Consider the following 22,658-nt stretch of genomic DNA (forward strand, 5'->3'; position numbering starts at 1 on the left):
ATCTGTTGCTGCAGCTGCTTCTGTATTTTCTATGTCCCGTAGATCTGACATTAAGAGCTTACTTTTACATATTTGGGCCACATCCGCCCAGGCTGCTGTGTGTAGGTCAGACATTGTTTCCATATACACACTAAATTGAAAAGGGCTTTTGTATGGGTCAGGACAATCTTTTATGATTGCTGTGGCTTCCATGACAGAAAAGGGTGTGTATTGTTCTCTTCTTAGAAAGGGTGGTTGATTATCTTGTCTTGCTCTTGGGTTTACATAAGCATACATGCAAACTGGGTATAATTGCAAAGTTCCTTCTTTGGTTTCAGTATAAAAAAACCTTCCTTGCCCCTGGGGTATTATGTGGCTGCAATCTGGTCAACATGCGAGGGACAGGAGAACCACATGATGGGCAAATATTTTCTTCACTGTCCATTATGCTTGTGCGGTCGGGGCTAGTCATAATAACTGGGTATCTTAGTGGGGGTCCTTCTGCCACTAAAATCTCTGGGTGTCCAATCTCCTCAATTACTGGTTCATATGGAGGTGGATTTCTGTGGTTCTGTGGTGGGGCAGGATTATTCTGTATATGGGGGGTTGTGGTCGCTAGACACACTGTCATATGTGAATCATCTTTATTCTGCTTTTTCTTATTATCTTCTTCTCATTTCTCACTGGCCAATACCCATGTGTGCCATGTCTGTTTTTCCTTTCTGTCTTATTACAATATTACATTGCCGGAAGTTTTTCCATTTCTTTGAATCAAATTGTCCTTCGGGAGGAAATTTTCCATTTTTGAAAATGTTCCTTATTCCTGTACTTCATGTGGACCTACCTCTTCTCTCATTATGTCTACAAGGGTGTGTCCACCCTTGGTATTAGAAGTTCCCATTTTGCCTTTTCTCAACTTATTAATACGATTTTATTTGTATTTAATTTTAAAAAATGTATTTAAAATAAACAAATAATAATCCTAGTACCACTTTTCAGTACTGTATCAATTATTGAAAAATGGGTTGCTGTCACTACAGTTTACTTCTTTCCTGCTGATTATATGATACCTATAATCATTTTATGCCTTCCGCTTCACAGTCTTCCTACTAACTGATCAGCTATACATAATGAGTAGAGTATGGACAAAAGATTCTGCCTGGTTCGTCTCTTTTTATTATCTCCTTTCTTCTCTTAATGACACATGCTCTTATGCCGTATATGGGGTATTGGTGACCATTTACTTTCTTAAAACCAGTTACATCTTTTTCTGTTCTGGTTATAAATATACAATTTTCTTCTCCCCTGCCTGTCACAAACCACTTCAAACTACCATCACATCAATTACAACTATCTGAACTTTGAGATCTCAAAAAAGCTATCAAGATCTATTACATCACACATTTATCATTTTGAATTTGCCTCTATGGGGCAGATGTATTAAGCCTGGAGAAGAGATAAACTGGAGATAAAGTGGAGATAACTTGGAAGAGATAACGCACCAGCCAATCAGCTGTGTTTGAAATATGACAGTTGGGATCTGATTGGCTGGTGCGTTATCTCCTTCCACTTTATCTCCAGTTTATCTCTTCACCAGGCTTAATACATCTGCCCCTATCTTTGTAAACATAAAACACAAATACAATCTACTGTATGGCAACAATTATCACTATAACAAATGGTACAATCAGACAATATTCAACATTTTCCCTTATAACATTTTCCCTGAGACAAGGAGGCAGGACAATATGAGAAGCGCTTGAATCAGAGAGAGAAATAAGTATTCTGGCAGAGATATCAAGACACGTCAAGTAACAATTGGCGAAAATCGCTTATCAATTTGTTACTTACCGCGGTTTGATGTTTGTTGGGATCTCTGGTCAGATACTGGTCATTCCTCCGTCCAATTTCTTGGCTTTCCCGGGGGTTTCGGCACCATGTAATGTTAGAGGTGTTCCCCCATCCTGAACCTTCTGTGAGGGGATTCTAACGACGGCCTGTCCTTAGTCTCCGGGATTTGATCAATAACCTGTGTTCTTTTACTGCTAGCAGGAGAATAATCAAATCAACACACACACTCTGGAGTGTCAAAGAGATGTTCTGCCGTTTAATAGCCTAAAGCTTACATATATTCATTTTCTTATCTATTACACAATGGGTTGCACACATATAATTGCATTCCATAACATAAATCTCTTCTTGCCTATACACAATTCACTAATTGTCACACCCCAGCTTGTTCATATCACTACTGAGCTTTGTTTCCCCCACATCTCCTGGGCGTACAGCCAGAAACACAGATAAACGTTGTGCCCCTTATAAAAGATTTACGAGTCTCCTTCAGGAAACAAAACTCTAAACTAAGCTATAGAAATAATGAGAAACACAATACATTACATATATGATGCATACAAAATGGCGTATATGGAGCTACATAGAATAACCAGCAATCTGCCTCTCTCAGTCTAGATTGAAGGGAGGGCAGAGGAGATTGCAGTAGTCCAGTCTGGAGATGAACAGTGAGTGGATAAGGGTCTTAGTAGCATCCTGAGTGAGAGAGGATCTGATCCTGGAAATATTTTTGAGATGGAAGATACCAGGTTTGTGAGAGGTGCTCATTGGGTGGCTTGAAGGAGAGGGAGTCAAGGATTGCTCCAAGACATTGCATTTGGGATCTAATAGTAGTGGGAAAGTAGTGTAATCAATAGATAATGTGATTATGACAGGTGGGTTGCTGAAGCACAGATTGCTCAGCACACATCACTGGCACACATGCAATGTGTGTGAGCAATCTGTGCGGAGAAGTGTTCTCACAAGAGATCTGACTCAAGTCAAGATCTAGGCAGGCAATAGCGACGCACATCGCCATCTTGGGGGGGGGGGGGAAACACAGGTAAATGTGTGCTTAATTTCTAAGCGCTCTAGTCATTTTGATTAGAAATAGCCCTGAAATTGCCACATGTGTACTGACCTTTGCACATGTGCGTAAGAAAGCACAGGGATATCCTAAAAGATAGTAGAGAGACATTTTGAGACACGAGTGATAAGAGCAGGAGAGAGGTCAGGGGAGGAAAAGTAGTTTTAAGCATCATCAGCATAGAGATATTGGATGTCCTATAGAGCTAATGAGTTCACCTAAAGAGGATGTATATAGAGATAAAAGGTGAGTCCCAAGAACTGAACCTTGTGGGACATGTACAGTTAGTGGGGGTGAGGGGGTGGAGACATAAAAGGAGACCGTAAAATAATGGTCAGAGTGGTTGGAGGACAGCCAAGGGTGCGCATATCAATAACTATCTAGAATGTAAGCTCTCACAAGCAGGGCCCTTTCTCCTCATGTGCTTTTCTTTAAATATATCTCTACCACCATTGTAATTGCATCAGTATCCTGTCCCCTACTGCAACTGTCTTTACTATTGGCTTGTCCTAATTTGCCTTGTACTGTAATTTCATTTCTTGTTTTTGGCTCATCTATCTATTGCCAGGCGCTGTGGGACCCTTGTGGCGCTATATAAATAAACAACGATGATAATAATAATAATACACACTGGCCGATATACACAAAAATGTTGTAATGTCTGGATGTTCTCATGCATATTGTTGAAAATATTGTCAAATTTGTACGCACCATTACAATTAGAGCATACATTTAACTGAAAACATTTAAAAGCTCTGAATTCATAAGAGATCTTGTGTGACTGGAAATTGCTGAATTTCTGTAGCGTACTAATTATTTAAGTTTGCGTACATGTTTAATTACTACTTTTTTTCCACTATCAACACAAGTTACCCCTTAAATGTGATGTATTCACGTTTTTAGGATGCAAAGTAAAATGAATGCAGCACTCCTTACAAATCAAATACTTCACCTTTCTCTGGTCCAATGATGCCAGAGATAATCTGTCACACTCACATATGTATTACTGCAAAGCAGCAGGGACCCTGCAGCAGGTCAGAGATGCAGTAGGCACATGCCCTCACTGAAGTAGACCCCGTGTGGGAATGTATGTTAAACAGTGCACTGCATCATCACCCTCATCACCACCACCAATGAGGCGCACAGCTGCAGCACACCCACCAGGCGCTGACATGCAGCAGCAGGAGGGATAGATATAGATGCAGCAGCAGCAGCTGTGTATGTCGGAGACTACACTTCCCAGCAGCCCTGCCTCCATCCCTCCCTCCACACGGCACATACACGAGCTATGGGGGTGTGTTTGTGGTAGTCTATGTGTCCGAATGAGCCCCGCTCCCCGTGTAGCCGGTGATATGAGCCAGTGACCGCACCGGCACCGCGCTGGACGCCGCTGATCACGCCGCCCTGGTGACCGCGCTCCTGCCTGTGCCCGGCGCCCGGTAGTAGCCCTGTCGTGTGCCCCGTCTATGAGGTACGATGGTCTGTCCCGCACTAGGGACCAGGGCGGCTGATTGGTCTGTAGGGGGAGAATCCTAGGACTCCGGCTTGTCTCTTCTCCGGAGCAGCCGCCTGAGCTCTTCTCCGCGGGGAGTACAGTCGGGATCCTGTCTTCCGAGGCTAATCCGCGGTACGGGGGTCGGGTTTATGCGCCGCCGGTGCCCGGCCTCGGTATGCCACTGCCCGGTAGTCCCCTCCTTTAAAGTGGATTGGTCCAGACGGTATTTAAGGGCGCTGCAGGGCCGCTGGTGGCTCAGAGCTGCTTTGGGTCGTTGGGAGGGTCGTCTTCGGGGCGGCAGGTAACGGCATATCAGGTGGGGGCGGCGAAGACAAGGTGAAGGGGAGGCCGGAGAAAGGGGGAGGCCGCGGCGAGGCGATCCATCTAGGATGCGGCCCGGGGAAGGAGCCGGCCAGGCCATCTCCTGAGGAGGGAGATAAACAAGCCTTTAACTCTTTATGCTCCAGAACCAGCGCTGCAGTCACTGGGGGGCCTGTCACTGCTGTCCTCAGCACAGCATCCTAATCATGCACAGGCAGAAGATGTCACTGGGCAGATAGGCCGGCACTACATTGGCTCGGAGGTGGTAAGAGATGCTCTTCCCCCATCCTCCTTCAAATGCAGCCTCCCCATGTCATGGTACTAGAGCATCAATCTCTACATCCAGTGTCTGCAGTCAGGAGGAATGATGCTCTCTAGGGTGCATGCTATCTGGTTGTGCTAGTAAGATTTGCAAGCCACACTCCATTCATAGGGATCGTGTTTTCATTCAGCCATTCTAGACGTGGGCTGGTTTAGGGCCCAGAGCATGTTAATCTCAACCACACACATAAGGTCAACATGTCTGCCTATGTATCATTTGTAATAAAATTGCCCTCACTCGAAAGTCTTGGCATAGTGTATTAGGAGAGCAGATAGTAACACTTCAACTTGGGTGAAACCACAAATCAGTCTGGTGGTGCTTAATGCAGAACAGTTGTTTTTAGTATGCAGGGCGCATGTTTGACGAGGCCTGTATTACAATATATTGTTCAAAATGTACTAACCTGAGAAAAAGGCGACCGGATATGTTAATGGTAGCTTTATTTGTTGGTTGTTTGGATTGCTTATGGTGGTTAGACTCAATCAATGACATTGTGCTGAATATTTGTGTTTTGTGCTATTCCTTTATTTGATACTTTATGTACATTGTTTGTTTTTATCTTGTATGTTTCGATTGTTTAATGCAGGGTTGAATGCCTTTGTTTGTCTAATGCAGGATGGAATTATGGGGTCCAACTGAAATTACACTTGTTGGGCCCAGTCAAGACTGGCACTGTGATTGCCATCATGTCTAATAATTGTTACTGAGAAGACTAATGAGAAGCCAGACCTAAGCATCATGATCTCCATGATTACAGAACAATTACAAAAACAAAGTCTGGAGGACCTGAAATGCAAATCGTTCAGTATAAGTCTGGTAAGACCTTGTCTGGTGAATTATGTCTATTTCTGCGTTTATAGGCTACAGTTTTGAGCTTTATGTACAATATGTCAAAAGGCCTGAAAAACTCAAAATAATGTGGGAATATTGTTGCTTTCAGGAGCCCGTCTGTGAGGTCTAACAGGGTTTTCTAAGGATCTCCACATGTGTGATTCTTGACTTCTGTAGTGATTTGTTTATGCATTTGAGCTACCTTGATCTTGTCATTGATCAAATATTATTCAAAATAGTAATTCTCTGTACTTAAACACAGAGAATTTGGAAATCGCAATTTATGTAGTTTAAAGGTTTTTATTTACAATATGATTTTTGGTTAAAACAATACTGGTTCTACTGGAACTTCTGTTCACAAGAGCTTTCTCTACTGTATATTCTTTTGTTTATGAAAGTATGATAAATTTTATGAAAGACCACATGTTCTAAACTTCCACCAACCCATGGTTGGTTATCCAGTGTCCTATAAAAAAGTTGGTACTTATGTATTATCGGGACTCCCATGTTAAATGCATGCCATTTTTTCATACCCCCACTATCCAACTACGCATGGAGTTGATTTTATATAGTGTGGCGAGCTCAGCGAGCCACCGTGCCCGAAGCGTGGTGAGTGCAGCGAGGGGACGCGGTCTCATAAGAAAAACGGGAGTCCAGATATTACATAAGTACCAAAAAGTTTGCACCCAAGAGGGCTTTGGAACTCCCCACAAACAGTCGTTTGGTGTCTTGTTAGTTGATGATGTCACATGAGCAGATTTTAGTATTTGGGCAACATTTCTAGATCCTTAAACTAAATCACTGTGGGGCAGATTTATTAAGCTTGGTGAAGTGATAGTGTCTGATTTTTATCACCGGCCAATCAGATCCTAACTGAAGTTACAGGCTTGGTTTGAAAAATGACAGGTAGGAGCTGATTGGCCAGTGATAAAAACCAGACACTTCATCATTTCACCAAGCTTAATAAATCTACACCTCAGTGCTAAGTGAATGTTGTAGGGTATATGTTTTATCCCCAGGATCAATTCAGTGTGTCATACAGAGGTCTGTAAAGGCCACTATCTGCTAGAGCAGTGGTTCCCAACCTTTTTTCTCTCCCGTACCTCTTGATTCGGCTTTTCATTGATGAGTACCCCCTCCTCTCAATTTAAAATATAGACAGTACTTATGAGTGGAGAGGAAGTGAGCGGTATCCTATCCTTATGCATGTCCTTATATTAAGGAGTAGCGGACAGGAATCGTGCCCTTCCGTGTCTGGCCGCTGGTTGTGTATTGTCTCCAGGGTTCACACTAACACCTGTAGGATTAATGGCGCTGCTTCTTCTACTTGTGTCAGTGCAGGGCAGATGATCGCTGATGTCTGAGGGCAGCATGGGTAGCTCCCATTGGATTGCTGGTCAGGCAAAAGCACAATGAGACGCTGAAGACAGAACCATAAGTGACACAATATGGTTCTTCTCCATAGCAATGGGTCTTCTTCTGCCATCAAAAGACCTTTTCATCTTCCGCCATTACCAATATTATTTTCAAGTACCCCCAACTGGTCTGCAAAGTACCCCCAGGGGAACTAGTACCCCAGGTTGGGAACCACTGCGCTAGAGCAAGGTATTCAATCCAGTCCTCGCATGTGATACCCTGCGATCACACCCGGCAGCTGCCGGGAGACCGGATCGCATAAGATACATTATATGTGGTCCTTTTACATACAATTTATTTTATGCGATGCTAGCAGGGGTTACGGGCTGCAAAAATATTCATGGCAACCTGTAAGATATGTTATGTGAGGCACATGGATGCATGCCTCACATTATAAGCACAGGTAAATGACATGCAAGGTGTCACTTGTTGATATCTATCGGAATCACATAAAGTGGCTATATCGCACTAGCGGATGGGGGCCATAAGAATGTATTTGTGTATTTCATAAGGATGGATTCGATTCCCCATTATTTAACTACAGTAACCATGGCATAATTTATTCCATTTTCTTTTTACCATTCAGCCCAGGTTTTTGTGTTCAAGCGATGTTAAAAAGTAGCACCCAGTTATTCACTTACTGTTAAAAGGCAACACGTATGCATTTCTGGCTATGCACCATAAACTATGCTGCTTGTAGTGTAATTGCAGAAAGATAAACTGTCCTGCACCTTACTCCTCTTATTCTCTCTCTCTCAGCCACTGCCTAATCATCCAGACCCAGAGGGGTGCAGCAGTCCATACCATTTTGTGACAGGTAAATGAATGTCTCTCAGATGAAATGTAGCAGCTACAGTGTACACATTACTCATTTGCATCAAAATTTCCATGGATTATATTTTTAATTGAGGAAAAAAGTGGTCAAATTGGTGCCTCTTTTCCCTTGGATTTAAAAAAAAAAAAAAAAATTCTGCACCACTCGGCTGTATATAGCTCTTAAGGTGTCCATAGGCGGTCCGTTCCCGGACCCTCCGTTCTGTACTATGAGATGCGCACTCCCGCGCATCTCTTCGTACGGTACAAGACGTATGTGCTGCACATACTTTTGTACTAACTGTTCATCACATCACAATGCATGCACAATGCATGCAATGCGATGTGATGTGTACTATTTAAGTCCCGAACGGATCCGATGAATGGACTATCTATGGGCACCTTTACTCTTATTTTTAAACTGCAAGGGATGAAGATGGTTGTATTATTTTAGACCTGATTTGGCTATTCTGATTAATGACGGGAAGGTAGATAATTTATGTTTAGCCAGTATTGCTTTATATTTGCAATACTATTGCTAGCAATACAGTGTACATGGAATTTGTAATAAAAACTTTTTGTGCTAGCAGTGAATGCATAATAACTGTTTTTCACTTTGAATCTGGTTTGTCTTGGTTCATAGGTGAGTGCACCTATTTGAAATCACATGGCTATTAAAGATCTTTCCCTTATGTAAAAACAAAATGCAAGACTTTTAAGTAAATGTTATTAAATATTCTTAATATTGGTATAGTACAAGTAATTAGCACTTTACAATTTGTATCAAACATTGTACTAAACGAGACTGAATATTAACAGACAGATGAGAGCAAGAGGGCTCTACTTAGTCTATGGACAAATGTAAGTTGTAAAAGTACTTTGTGAGCTAGAAGAGTGGGTTTGGACAGAAACCACAAAAAAGCTCTGTACCCAGAAATCGGAGCAGGTATTGACCGTAAGGTGCCCATACACATGTGTGTGTTGTGCGTTTTGAACTTCATTTGTGCCGTGCGATTTTGGAACTTGTAAGGAGATGTGATGCGATCTACTGTACTGTGCGGATGCGATGCGATTTTAGCCTCTTTTTTTTTTTTTATGTATATATATAATATAGTTGCCTAATGGACATCGCATCGCATGTACTACAAAACTGATGCGATGTAGCACAACAAGTGCTGCCTGCAGATACTTTTTGTACTATACAATATTGTACCTGTGGGGACGCGCATCGCATCCCCGCAGGTACACAGTGCGATTTTAACCAACTTTAAAAGTTCAAAGCGCATGTTTAAAATTGCAACGTGTATGGGCACCTTAAGAGGAAAAGCACAGAATAGGTGGGTTTATATGGGTATTTTGAGACCGGTGAAGAGAGCAATTGATGCAGTTCTGATAATGGCTTTGCAGGTTAGGAAAAAATAATTTTATTTAATTTTTGTAAAATACAGGCAGCCAATATAGGGACTCAAAAACAGAGCACCGAAAAATCTGCTGCAGCATTCAAAATAATTTGATGGTTTGGAAGACTGTTTAGGGAAAGACCAGATATGAATAGTCTCTGCAATAATTAGAGAGTGTGTCTGAAACATTTTGGGTGCATCTTGGATGTGGGGAACAAAAATGTGGGTACACACTGGAGCGGTGCGTACACCGCTAATATGTCAGACATGCGGAACCTGGAAAATACAGTATATTGAATGATGTAATGGAAGTCTGAGAGACGTATCGCTCCTCCCTTAATTACACGTGCCGCAGTTTTTTATCAATATCGTTGGGATGTGCAGCATCAAATTGGCATACACACAAGTCGATTTGGCATTCCGTTTAATCTGGAAATTACATATTGTGCCAACATTGTATCCAACATGTTGACAGCTAAACTTAGGGGTAGGGTTCGTTTATGTCTTGTCTACAAAAATAAAGCTGTTGGAATGTTATTAGTCTGTTTTAGAAAGATTGCTTTTGAGGCGATAAGAGCACATGCAATCAAACTGCTAGTAAAGCAGCCCATACACGCTGCGATGCCTGGCTGTGCGTTCTGTGCTTTGAGGTGCGCGCTCCCGCGGCACCTCATCGCACAGTACAAAAAGTATGTGCTTGTACATACTTTTTGTACTTAGTTCTCATCACATTGCATCGCATTGCATGCACATGCAATGTGATGTGATGCGTGCTATTTAAGCCCACAACGCACGCCCGTATCGAGGTGTGTATGGGCAGCTTAAAGCTTTCAATAGCTTACCGAACGCTCATTGTGGGAGATCCAGAGTGGATAGGAAAATGTGGTTATAATGATTATACTAAAATCCAAATGAGCTTCTTAGTTTTGTGGCACAAGTGGTATAAAGAGAAGAGAACTGAGCCTTGTAGTACTCATACTGTTGAGGAATGAAGAGGAAGTGATCACCGAAAGACTACTAATACAAGTAGGATGAGGAGAACTAGGGGATTTATTGTTAGTAGAAAGGAGAATAAGAAGACTTTCATAATAGGAGTTATGCCAATATGCTTCATTAATGATGGAAATATAGATCGCCATAGAGAGTACAGTTAAGGCTGGTATGAGAACAGGGATTGTTTTGGGGGGAGAGGCACTAGAATAGGAAGATGAGTTTTTAAATTTCATCTTCAATTGTGACAAGAAGTGGAATAGGCCTATTATTTTTTTTTTTACCAATGTCGTCTGAGAAGTGGGAAGTAAGATCTTGGTCACTGATGGCAGTTAAATGATTTGGTGTAGAAGGGTTAAAAAAGAGAAATTAATTCTATTGAAAAGATATTTGGGGCTAGAAGTCTAGGCAGACATGTAGGCGAGTTGTCTTCCCACCAACTTCTGTGAGTAGGGTATATTGTAAGAATTGGTGTCTGTTAGAATTGGTGTCTGTTCTTTTACAAACCTACAGCCCTCTATCTCTACATGTGTCCCCAACACTCCTGTGACACTTTAATAAAATAGTTAAGTAATAAATAGAAGTACCCAGAAAGTGTGGTAAACAAAACTATTCAGGACCATCTGGATTTGTAACCACAACAGATGTACTTTTAAGAGAGCAATTAGGGCAATTGCTATCTCGGACTGATTTAATGAGTTGCCTTTTCTGCATTTCTAGCATGGGATATGGGTCATATACCATGCAAGGTGAATATGTCTACTGTATCTGCTGTCTATTAACAGTAGCACGGAGGTCTACTTGCAGCCAAATAGGTGCAACTGGGAGGTAATGGGGCTTTCACGCCTAGCATATGTTTTGCAGTGGACGTGTTGACTGATTTTTGCGGCTGATAAATAATGTTGGCGCAGCCACATAGATGCTGCTGATTGTAAATAAAGGCAGAAATCTGCAACAATTTTGAAGCACGCAGTTTGCCTGCTTTACCTGTATGTCTAAATCAGTCTTTGTTTAAGTACTGCATTGATCGGTCACTTAACTTATTAATACCCCTTTTACATCACCGCAAAAACTCAGGTCAGCAGTGGGTCAGATCCAGGTCAGCGGTGGTGTAAATGAGTCATGCCGTGTCCCTTTTACACGGGACTTCTACCCCAGGTCCTGACCTAGGTTGAACACGGCTAGGACCTGGGTAGAGGGCAGTGTAAACTGGTACGCCGGGTCATCTGACCTGGCTCCCATTTACATCAATGGGGGGAATCCCAACCTGCGGACCACAGCGTCCGCAGGTTGGACGGTGGACACACACAGCCTCCACTGCTGTCTGATGTACTCTGCAGACAACAGCGGAGGAGGTGAATGGATACCTGTGTGCTGCATCCATTCACCTCCCGTATGAGGGCTAGGGGGGTCCATGGGGCTGGGGGCAGCCCAGCAGCTTACCTTGGTGCTGGGCTTGCCCCCAGCACAGCATTTGGCGGTCCCAGCGCTTGGAGATGAAGTAATCTCACCCGGGTTGACGCTGGGTCCAAAAACCGGGGTGTGACCTCTCGCTTTGGTGTAAGAGGGGTATAAGCTGGGTACGCACTGGACGACCTGTTTAAATGAATTTGCCAATTCCTACAGGTGACGAAATCTATTACCAGTTATTTATGTAGCACACGCATTCCGCAGCTTTTTTTTTACAGAAATTATTTGAATATTCACCCCAGTCCCTTCTCCAGTGGAGCTTACAATCTATATCCTTACCACATACTCACGCACTCCAATCTACATTTACAATCCTCTCAGTTAATTTTAAGTTTTTGGCTTTACCAATCTGTCTGGAAAGTCCTCACAGCTGGGCAGGTTTTTAAATTTGTTGGCCCATTTGTGATGTAAATGTCAGCAATACTTGTGTCTGCTTAATGGGTAGGTTAGCGGGTTGACTGTACACACAGCCATATTTACTACCGTATCTGCATTGGGCTGCGCTGCAGGGCTGACTTGCTATGTCATTAAATGTTGTTAAGACCTATATGGTGAGAGAATCCGAAAGTGAGAGATTTGGTAAGAAATCAGTTATTTTTAAAGCGGCAATCATTTACACTGCAAAATCAAACTGGTTTTGCAGTGTAAATGATTGCCACTTTAAACAAACTGGAGATTTCTTACCAAATCTGTCACTTTCTTATTCTCTCCCCCTATTACATTTCACCCATTGAGTGTACACTCATGCTGATGTACATATGATATTGTGTACCGAGCTTTAGGTTTCCATATAGCCTTATCTATAACCTTAAGTGGGAGATCAGTAGGATTTATTAACTTCACAATGACTGTAATGTAATGAGCAGTAGAGAATGCTAATGTTAAAGTAATTTGACTGTCGGCACTATAAATTTAAATATAATGGTAAAGTTCTAGTGCGTACCAGATTACAATGCTTTTAAGTAATATTAATACAGTGTGTGCATATTAAGCCAGATTCAGATGTGTTTGGAGGTGTGGCACATAGTGCAAAGTACAGATGTTCAGTTTTTTTGTACCATACTGCGTGTGTACACTTTGTACCCCACATCCAATCTCTGGCCTTTTATCTCCCAGAGTGCAACTAAACTTATCCAAACACTAGTCCTCTCACTGCTCGATTACTGCAATGTCCTCCTCACTGGCCTCTCTCGCTCCCAACTGGCTCCTCTCCAATCTGTCCTTAACTCCGCAGCCAGGCTTGTCTTCCTCTCCTGCCACTTTCCTCCAAATCTGCACTGGCTCCCATTCCCCCTACAAAATCCTCTTCAAACTTCTCACACTCACATACATGGCCATTGCTCCATATATCTCCAACCTCATCTCCATTCATACTCCCTCCCACCCTCTATGGTCGGCCGATGACTGTCACCTCTCCTCCACCCTGATCACTGCTTCCCATGCTAGGACTTTACCCGTGCCACATTCCTTCAGTGGAACGTACTCTCTTGCTACATTACTCTCCCTGACCTTGCAAAGCTTCAAACAGACACTGAAAACACCTTTTCATCAAATCGTACCCTTCCGCTGCATAACCTAGTCCTGAGGCTGGTCCTCTGACTCTCTGCCTCATACCTTGCCTCAAACCTTGACTATCTCTGCCTACTTACATCCTGCCATCAAGTCACCTCCCACTTGCTTGCACCTCATGTAATCTCTTCCCTTCCTACTAGATTGTAAGCTCCTCAAAGCAGGGCCCTCTTCCCTCCTGTTGTCAAAGCCCTCTTCTATTTACATTTCACTTACAGCTCTCACATACTCAAACACTCAGCGACCATCTTCGTATGCATCCTCCTCTCCATCTTTGGCCACCATCCCTGGTAGTACACTAATCACGTCCTCGCTACTTACATCTAAGCTGTACTGTGGTGCTCATTTTACCTGCACTCTATTTTTTTTATTTATTGTTAAGTTTTGTCTCCCTGTGCTGTTTCCCCTGCAAAACTAAAAATATAATAATGTGCTGTACAGGTTCTGTGACATTGGATGCACAACAGCTGCAGACTCTGACTGACAGCCTACTGCAGTTTGGGGGCAGGAGGCATGTCTTTGTTTTGAAGTGGTTCCCCCTCCCAATTTTTTTTTTTTTTTTCAAAAGTGGAACATTTTTTTATTTTTAACTGTTAGTGGTTATTTTCTAGGTCAGTGGTCAGGGAACTCGGTCCTCATTACCCCACGCAGTGCATGTTTTGCAGGTCTCCTCACAGAATCACATGTGAAATAATTAACTCCACCTGTGGACCTTATAATATGTGTCTGCGAGTTATTAGTACACCTGTGCACCTGCTGGGTTACCAGCAAAACATGCACTGTGTGGGGTAATGAGGACCGAGTTCCCTGACCAATGTTCTAGGTGATCATAAGATAACAACAAAGGGTCCTTATTTTAAAATTGAAACTCCCTTCTTTCATATGGGGGTAACCCTATATTTACATGGCTATGTTTGGACACTTAATGCCTTTGCACTCCTATTCGCAAAATGTCTTTTTTTTATGTTGCACAGTGTAATATTGGGCCAAATGCATTAAGTCCTAACAAGTAATAAAGTGGAGAGTGATAAAGAACAGCCAATCAGCTCCTCACTGCTGTGTTATACTCCCCCCCCCCCTCCCCCCCAATCCTTGGAACGTGTGATTTTTTTTTTATTTTTATTTTTTTTGTAGTGCAAGGTGTAATGTCTGGTGACCGTTTCCCTCTGCCACCTAATTCCCCGCCCTCCGCCCATTATTCAGAGCCAGGGCCGGTTGTAGAGTTTTTGGCTCACCCCTGCAAACTATAATGCTTTTCTGTTAGAATTAATGTGTAGGACCAAGCTGGAGGATTAACTAGTTTCACCTCCCCATTACAGGTGGTGGAACTCTGTTCCCCACACACACTTTTACCCCTGCTTGTGATCATGCTGATCACCACGCATATATTTGTAAATGCCTGCTGAGTGGTTTAAAATGTGAAGGAAAACCCTGTTTTCTAAAATATGGTAACCCCTATATTACATGGTGGGGAAGACCCCCTTCGACACTAATTCATTCTGGTAAATAAAGTAATTAACACTTCAAAAAATATGGTTTTAGGAGCTCTTGTTAGCATTCATATTATGAGGCTTAGCATGTATTCTTTTGGAGTATATAGTAACTTTTCATTAGTTGCCTTATGTTCATGTTGCCTTATGTGTGTATTTCCTCTGTAATCTGCATTACTTGGTCTATCATCCATTCCGTGTTGTACAATATAACACAATCTTTTTTTTTTTCTTTTTTTTTTTATAAATAATAGAAGAACGCTCCTGGGGACTTCTCAGTCACTGTCCAAGAATTGAACTTGAAGATGGAATTAGACTTGGTTGCCACCATCACTCAAGCCTGAGTCTTCACTTCCCTGTTTTGAGCAGGGAGAGTTCTCCGAATCGCAGAAGCCCATCCCAAACACCTGAGGCAGGGAGCTCTGCTGCACCTCCAGCCCCTCCTACCAAGAGGCACTGCCGCTCCTTATCAGTGCCAGAGGACCTATCACGTTGGAGGCCTATCTGGCGGCCCAGTGGCTCTAAAGTTTGGACTCCTGTTAAGAGGAGATGTAACAGTGGTGGGGTTGGGGCAGTGCTGGGAGTGCAGACTCAAAGTTCATCCCAAGGGGTCTCCAGTCTCAGGTTCCAAAATGACCCCAGTGCCTCTTTTCGCTGCATCCAAGCAAACAGCCCTCCCTTCTTCAGCCTGGCTTTGTGCCGGGAATCGCCAGGTCCCTATACCCTTTCCCCGACTACTATATTCTGGGACAACACTGAAGGGCCAAGCTGCTTTCCATTGCAGCGTCGATTTTCCCTCTCTCCTGTACTCTTCAAAGAAACAGGACGGTTGCTCCCTTCAGCCAGCAGTTCTCCACCTTCCACGCCAGAGCTGGTCCGGCGACAGCAATGTATGCCTCGTAGCCAATCGCAGCCCTGTGATCTTGACACCAGGAAATGTGGAATTAAACGCCGGCATGAGGAAGATACACGATGGCATCGTCCTTCTTTGGACTTTTACAAGATGAACCAGGTGATAATCTCAATCTTCGATACTTTAGGATTCCACACTTTGCCCTTAGCACACTTTAAAGCTGCTAATTGTCCCCAAAATGGGGACGTTTAAAAGCCCTTCAAATACAAGACAATACATAAAAATACATAACCTCCATGCTGAAAATGTTCTATATAAATCACCATGTAATAGTTTATAAATTCCATATCGATATACTAATAGTTTAAGAATGTACTCTTCGGGTGTGGTATATTAGCCCGACAGTCATTAGTCAGACATCGGAATCCCGACTGCACAGCGTGGGGAGCGCAATGAAGCCCCTTGCGGGCTCGCCACGCTGCGGGCACCTATTTTATTCTCCCTCTATGGGGGTCGTGGACCCCCACGAGGGATCAGTCGGGATTCCGACGTCGGAGGAATGACTGTCGGAATCCCGACTGTCGGGGAGCCGTCCGGCACCCGTACTCTTCCTGCGCACCTGCCGTGTTGTCTGGAAACTGTCAGTTATGTGCAGCCACCCACTAAGTAGGGCTGCTACTGGGTATCTACTCCTAATTGGGTGAACAGGAGTAAAACTTTCCACCCAGCAAAACTGTGCCGGATTACAACCAGGCACATCAACTAGTTTATTTTTAATTGTTTAATTAGTTAGCTCACTGAAATAGACAGAATGGCCAAAAAAGAGGGATAAAATGCCAGAAAGGGAATTGTACACGAAGAGGAGTAAACAAAATAAGTATTCAATAAATGGAAACAAGTAGGGCTATCCTCCCATCACACATGGGTCAGACAGGGATGTTGGATGCAGAAAACGAGTGAGTACTTTCGTAAGAAGCAACACTTGGGTAAATATATGGCCCCTGTAATTGAGAAAGTAGATTTAATACTTTCTATCTACACAAATATGATTTTAAGGCAAAGGGATATGGTGGTTGGGGGCTCTTTCAGTTTTTGGCAGTAAGACTTCTAGCAAGGACTGCGGTCTCTCGCAAGTCATGAGACCGCAGTATGAAAGCTTTACAAATATTAGGAGCAGTGGGGAAGATGTATTCAGCCCGGTGAAGTGATAAAGTGGAAGTTGAGAACGCTGCAGCCAATCTGCTCCTAAGGAGTATACACACTAGGCGATTGCGTGCTCAGCGATCTTACTAGATATTTAGAGCATGCACTAAATATCTGAGCTGGTGATGCGTGGGACCGGGCATCGCCATCTCAATGTGTCATACACACTGGGCAATGTGTGCTTAATTTTTAAGCAATCGAGATGTATAACTTAGAATATTAGACAAAATTGTCCCATGTGTGACCCTTCACTGTCAGCATCTGGCTGGTTTTGAAAAATGACAGGTGCTGATTGGCTGCTGCATCATCACTTTCCACTTTATCACCACCTCATCACTTTACCAGACTTATTACATCTTCCCAAGGGTATATAAAGACCAAGAACAGTAGATATTTTGATATGGAGGATTTGAGTAGATGGGTCAGAAGTGTGTGAAGGATAAGGCCGATACACTCATCATGAGACCAGTTCTCCCTGAAGGCCACAGCTCCTCCAGGGTGAAACAGAAGGAAATATTTGGAGAGCTGGATAGGGGTACAGTACCTAAATTCCATATTTTTAGTGTCTAAAAGAACCTTTTGTGTTATCCTTTTAATGCAGATTGGAACTCTTTGTTTTATAGTTAATAGCTAATGTACCTTTCATGCTCACATTGCATTTACATATATGTATCTTGAAATCTCATATATGCTAATGAGCCAGGTGATTGGTTAGACATTGCTTTATGGACTACATCCTTTCCCCAACCCCCCTTTTCTGTCTTGCAAATGTATATGGTCAATGTTTACTGTAACTGTTTCACTAATGGCTTGTATTATTTGCAGAATGCTGGTGCTATGTGTTTCTTGGACAACTGTGAGGAAGGCAGCTCTTCTCCATTTATGGCTTGTCACGGGGAGTCTCCTTGCACTTCTGGAAGCCCTGTCACCACTTGCACATTGGCACTTAGGGAAGAAGATATGGTTAGGAGGGATCACTCGTCCTGTTCCCAGGCAATGCTCTTCCAGCAAGATTTCGCAGACCTGGATTTAAATCTAATTGAAGAGAATTAGCTCTCAGGAAACATCATAGTGCAAATGGAGTGCTTATCGGGATGTGGACCTATAAGTGAGGGTGTCTGGGTGTTGGCTGTGGGCCACCGCCAGGGAACTTGCACCAAGCTCATTTCACTCCATGACAGACTGGAATTGTGCAGGGGGAGGAGCCAAATGTTTCAATCTTCTGAAGGGGTAGTCTGGGCAGGGTCATCTTTACCCCAACTACATGTCTCCTTTCCTAGTTAATACATCTGAATTTGGGATCTCCCATTACTGAGTGACAAAGCTACATAAAGGGTGCTGCGGGATTGCTTTATTTTTATATTGATGGTTTTTGAAAGGATGTTCTGCATTGCCCCAAGGGTATCACATGCAGATATAGGCTTGTGATTTAATTCTTGTTTAAAGGTGACTTTTGGGGGGGGTGGGGAGGGTAAATAAGTAAATCAACAAGGTGGCAAATCTGGTTGTGCACAAAGGCGTATGCCTTGTTCTCAAAATGCCCCAAGACATACGCCCAGAGCATCACAGCAGGGGAACCCAATTCTGTGTGTTCAACAATGAACACCCTTGTTTTTGTTTTGTTTTTTGTTTTCCAATGCATCCAGAAAAAAAGCTGACGACAGAACAAAAATGTTTCAATTGTAGTAGATGTATTTGTACCTTTTATTATTATTATTATTATTTTTTTTTTGGATGAATATTCGCCTGTGGCAAATATTCACCAAGCATAATGAATTTGTTCTTTAAAATTGCTGGCCAGTTAAAAGGGAGCTTCCAGGTCACCCTGAATCTGTTGTCTACACTGCCATCCAAGTCTTGCTACCTTAGACAGTTATCATACATTTGTCCTGCACATCCCAAATCCTCTTGTATCTCACCATCTTATATCCCTTTCACATTTCCCAGAGTCCTATTTTGGAGCGTGTAAATGAAACTATTGGTATACTTTTGTCACAGCTGCTTAAGCCCCTAAGACACAGTTGTATGGAATCTTTTATCGACAGTGGCAGTCAGGCTGTTGTGTAATATTTGCTCTATATGTTGCAGGCTTATATGAGCAATGTAAACATTTAATCTACAACAAGCATTGTAGTATTTTCTCAAATAAGGACTGAAAACAGCCCTTTTGATTCTGCAGTTCCATAAAACTGTTGATGTGGTTCTACCACAGTAGTATTCTTTGCATTCATTTTTAAAAGTGGTCCAGTTTTCATTCACCCCGCCAATGAGAAAGGAAAAGATTGGGAGGTGATATATCACATTTCAAAATAAGCAACTCATAATTTTTTAATTGTGCAGTCTTTCTTTTTAGCATGACTTTACCAAAAACATCAGATAGCTGATGTTCTTTCATTCCATGCTTCTTCCATCCAGATCCACAACATTGGATGTGAAATGTTCTTTACCCCTCATGTGGGAGCCTCGTGGCTGTGTAATATCTGTGGTCAGCGTTTTCACAGCAAAAGCATTTTGAAGGTTTCCTACCAGACAAGGAAATTTTATTATGTAGTGCAGTGTCAGCACGTCACAGCTGAAAAACTCAGTTTTTTCTGGATGTGTGAAAAGGTGTGTTGTATAATGGCAGTATTCTTTAAGGATTTTGGGGATGTTTTTTTTTTTGTAGGGAGATAAAGGAATTTTAAAGTTGGTGTTCTAAGTAACTATCTCCCAATGAACTACACATGAAGATCATTACTCTGATTTGAGTTTTAGAAGAGGAAAATTAGAGGGGATTTGGATGACAAGAAGACTGTTCTCAATCAAAACTAATGTGAATTCTCCCTTATGCCGAGTTTTTGCTAGTGGTGGGAGGTTACAGTACGGAGCCCCATTTCAAATAAGAAATTTTACTGTCATATTTCTCACACCATTTTCATTTAGAACACAGCCTGCTGTTGTATTACATTGTGATCAAAGATAAATGACAAACCTCTTGCTGTTGTGTTGTGTAATGCTACAGGGACCTGTAATGCATATTAAATCAGAGCATTGCAAAGCCCGAAGGGCTCAGCCGTGAGTGACTGCATATTCTACAACGAATGGGAGAACTTGAAAGCAAAAAAGGCAATAACAGAAGAAACAAATCCAATTAGCAAATCAAAGATGTATCAAACTTGATGGCCTGTCATCAGTATTTCATGGTGTAGTCCCTCTATTTTATTTAAATGACTATATTCTACAATAAATTTAAATTGATGTAATTTATTGTCCCTTTTCCACTTATCTTATGGGAGAAAGTAGGTTATTTTATCAGCCGGTGTAAGAATATCCGGCCCTCCCACTCCTGGAATCTGAAAGGGAAACTTTTTTTTAATTTTATTTTGTAGCTTGGAACAGCCCAGTTATCATTACTCCAGGTTGTTTTTTTTTTTAGATTTGTTTTAGGACAGGGGTGGCAAAACCTGTTCTCAAGATCTACCATCAGTTCATATTTATCAGGAAAACTGTGGATCTATAGTAGGAATGAATGCAGCACGTTTGAAAATGTGACCGTAATGACTACAGCTGTGCACCAGCTAGGTGATTTGGAAAACATGGCCTGTTTGTAGCTCTCGAGAATCCGTTTAGCCACCGCTGTATAGGAGATGAAATCTATAGCTAAATTTTTCTGAGCTAATGTGACTAGATGCCCAGCGATACTCGGCCACAAAACATGGGTTTTGTCAAGCAAAGGTGGCACTGGTTGTTTAGTATTCTATTAAAGGGGGAAGTATTGTTGATTGGGGGGAAAAAACATGCTGTGTTATAAGGGTACAACCATAGTGTGGCATTTCATAGTTCAAAAGTTAAATATCTAATTCTTAAACTATTTTTTAAATGCAGTTTGTAGATATCAATTGTGCCAGCAACAAGATGCAAACTCCAGCCACTAATTGATTTACTCTTTTTTTTTTTTTTTTATGTGAAATATGTTTTAACTTAAGTCTTTTTTAATTTATTTATTTTTATTCCCTGCACCTCGCACTTGCTCTGTTCATTCAGCAAGCCATTGCTGCTTATCCACAGGATTTCTGCTTGTGGTTTTTTTTTCTCTTCCCCATAAGGCCTTGCTGAAAAGAAAGCGGTTTCCAAAAGTTTGGTTGAAAGTACATTTATGCCTATTTAATAGTGGTGAATGGAAAATTATAATCTCTCCAGTATACTGTATAGGTGGTACTCTTGGCACCTTTAAATAAGGTCACTTGTCCAGCATTTCAGTTGGTATAATACTTCATTCACACCAGAAGCAAATTGCCGGGTTAAGGCTTTTCAACCCAGGGAATTTGCTGAAAAACCCAGGTTTTTGTTTGTTTGGTGTTAAAGGGTCAACCTGGGTCTTAAATTTGGGGTCACCAACCCTGCTCTTAACCAGGCTAGGCGACCCAGGATTTAAGACCCAGGTTGACCCTTTAACACCAATAAAAAAACCTGTGTTTTTCGGCAAGTTCCCGGGTTAAAAAGCTTTAACCTGGTAATTTTGCTTCTGGTGTGAGTATAGGCGGTACTCACAGGACCTTTTAAATAAGGTCACTTGTCCAGCATTTTAGTCAATGACTATGTCTATCAAGAGTATAATACGCCATTCATTGAAAAGCTTCAACCCGGTAAATTGCTTCTTTTGTGAATTCGGGTCAGACTGCACCTGGCAAAATGACCCGGCACTCAAAAATGCTGGGTTATTGCCAGCTTGGCGGTATGAAAGGGGTATTAGTGAAAGATACAGGTATATATATATATATATATATAGGTTACCCTTTGAGGAAGGTGCGTGTGCGCCGAAACGGCCCGTCAGGGTACATGCTTGGCTCTTTGGCTGTGCTGTCATGCTGCTTCAATATGGAATAAGCTGCCTATGCCTGTTGTACAGATGAGTACCTTCTTCATGTTCTATTAAATATTGCTTTTGACTATTTATTGGATGTGCTGGTCCTATCTTTTGCATTTTCAATGCAATTGGAGATTGACTATTTTGAATACATGACCTGGCACTCCCCACCATCCTAAAGCTAGTGTGCGTCTCCCATCTGTAACCTATATATATATATATATATATATATATATATATATATATATATATATATATATATATATATATCCAGTCATTGGTGTAAGGCCAAGCAAAATAGCAGTTTATTCAAACAGTGGTATATTGCAGCATATTGACATTTTGGTCACCACACCAATTCCTTCCCCATTGGTGGTCATATTTATAAATTGCATCTACTTTATTTACCCAATAGCAGTGTAGCTGGTAACAGTCATCTATTTTTAAACCCTTAACATGTGTGGGGTGATCAAATGCACAATTGTGCATCCTTGGAATAAATGAACATTGAGGTAAACATTCATGTTTGTCTACAATGAAATGGGAAACTTCCCAATATTCTCTAAAAGTTTGCCTCCCATATTAACTACTAAGCAATCTTTTACTTAAGTTGACCTATTCTCTGAACAAAGTGGAGGCTTCTGTGATCTGAATTAATATTCCGCTTGTGTTAACTAGTAACCAGTGATCTCATGGTCATCAGGTACTTTGTCAGCAGTTCTTAATGAATTGTTGCCTCATCT

General features: G+C 42.0%; 1 protein-coding gene across 6 annotated transcripts; it reads left to right on the forward strand.

The window, feature by feature from the left end:
* The first annotated feature begins 4,198 nt into the window (after positions 1-4,198).
* On the forward strand, positions 4,199-20,311 carry FAM53C (family with sequence similarity 53 member C). Of its 6 annotated transcripts, none has more exons than XM_083182177.1 (5): positions 4,199-4,367; positions 5,650-5,850; positions 8,041-8,098; positions 15,268-16,025; positions 17,895-20,311. In XM_083182177.1, the coding sequence occupies exons 2-5, from the start codon at positions 5,773-5,775 to the stop codon at positions 18,120-18,122; spliced, it is 1,122 nt and encodes a 373-aa protein (XP_083038303.1). In that variant the 5' UTR covers positions 4,199-4,367; positions 5,650-5,772; the 3' UTR covers positions 18,123-20,311. The 6 variants fall into 6 exon arrangements, with proteins under 6 accessions (XP_083038303.1, XP_083038305.1, XP_083038306.1 ...); XM_083182179.1 differs by lacking the exon at positions 4,199-4,367 and adding an exon at positions 4,443-4,564; XM_083182180.1 differs by lacking the exon at positions 4,199-4,367 and adding an exon at positions 4,451-4,523.
* Positions 20,312-22,658: the final 2,347 nt, after the last annotated feature.

This window comes from Crinia signifera, chromosome 4 (genome assembly GCF_055691185.1).
Source record: "Crinia signifera chromosome 4, ASM5569118v1, whole genome shotgun sequence".
Classification (NCBI taxonomy): domain Eukaryota; kingdom Metazoa; phylum Chordata; class Amphibia; order Anura; family Myobatrachidae; genus Crinia; species Crinia signifera.

Excerpts from the sequence above, each read along its gene's own strand:
- FAM53C (XM_083182177.1), top strand. The coding sequence starts at position 5,773 with ATGATCTCCATGATTACAGAACAATTACAAAAACAAAGTCTGGAGGAC. Across the intron at positions 8,099-15,267 it reads TCCATACCATTTTGTGACAG|AAGAACGCTCCTGGGGACTT; the intron begins GTAAATGAATGT and ends TATAAATAATAG. Across the intron at positions 16,026-17,894 it reads ACTTTTACAAGATGAACCAG|AATGCTGGTGCTATGTGTTT; the intron begins GTGATAATCTCA and ends TATTATTTGCAG.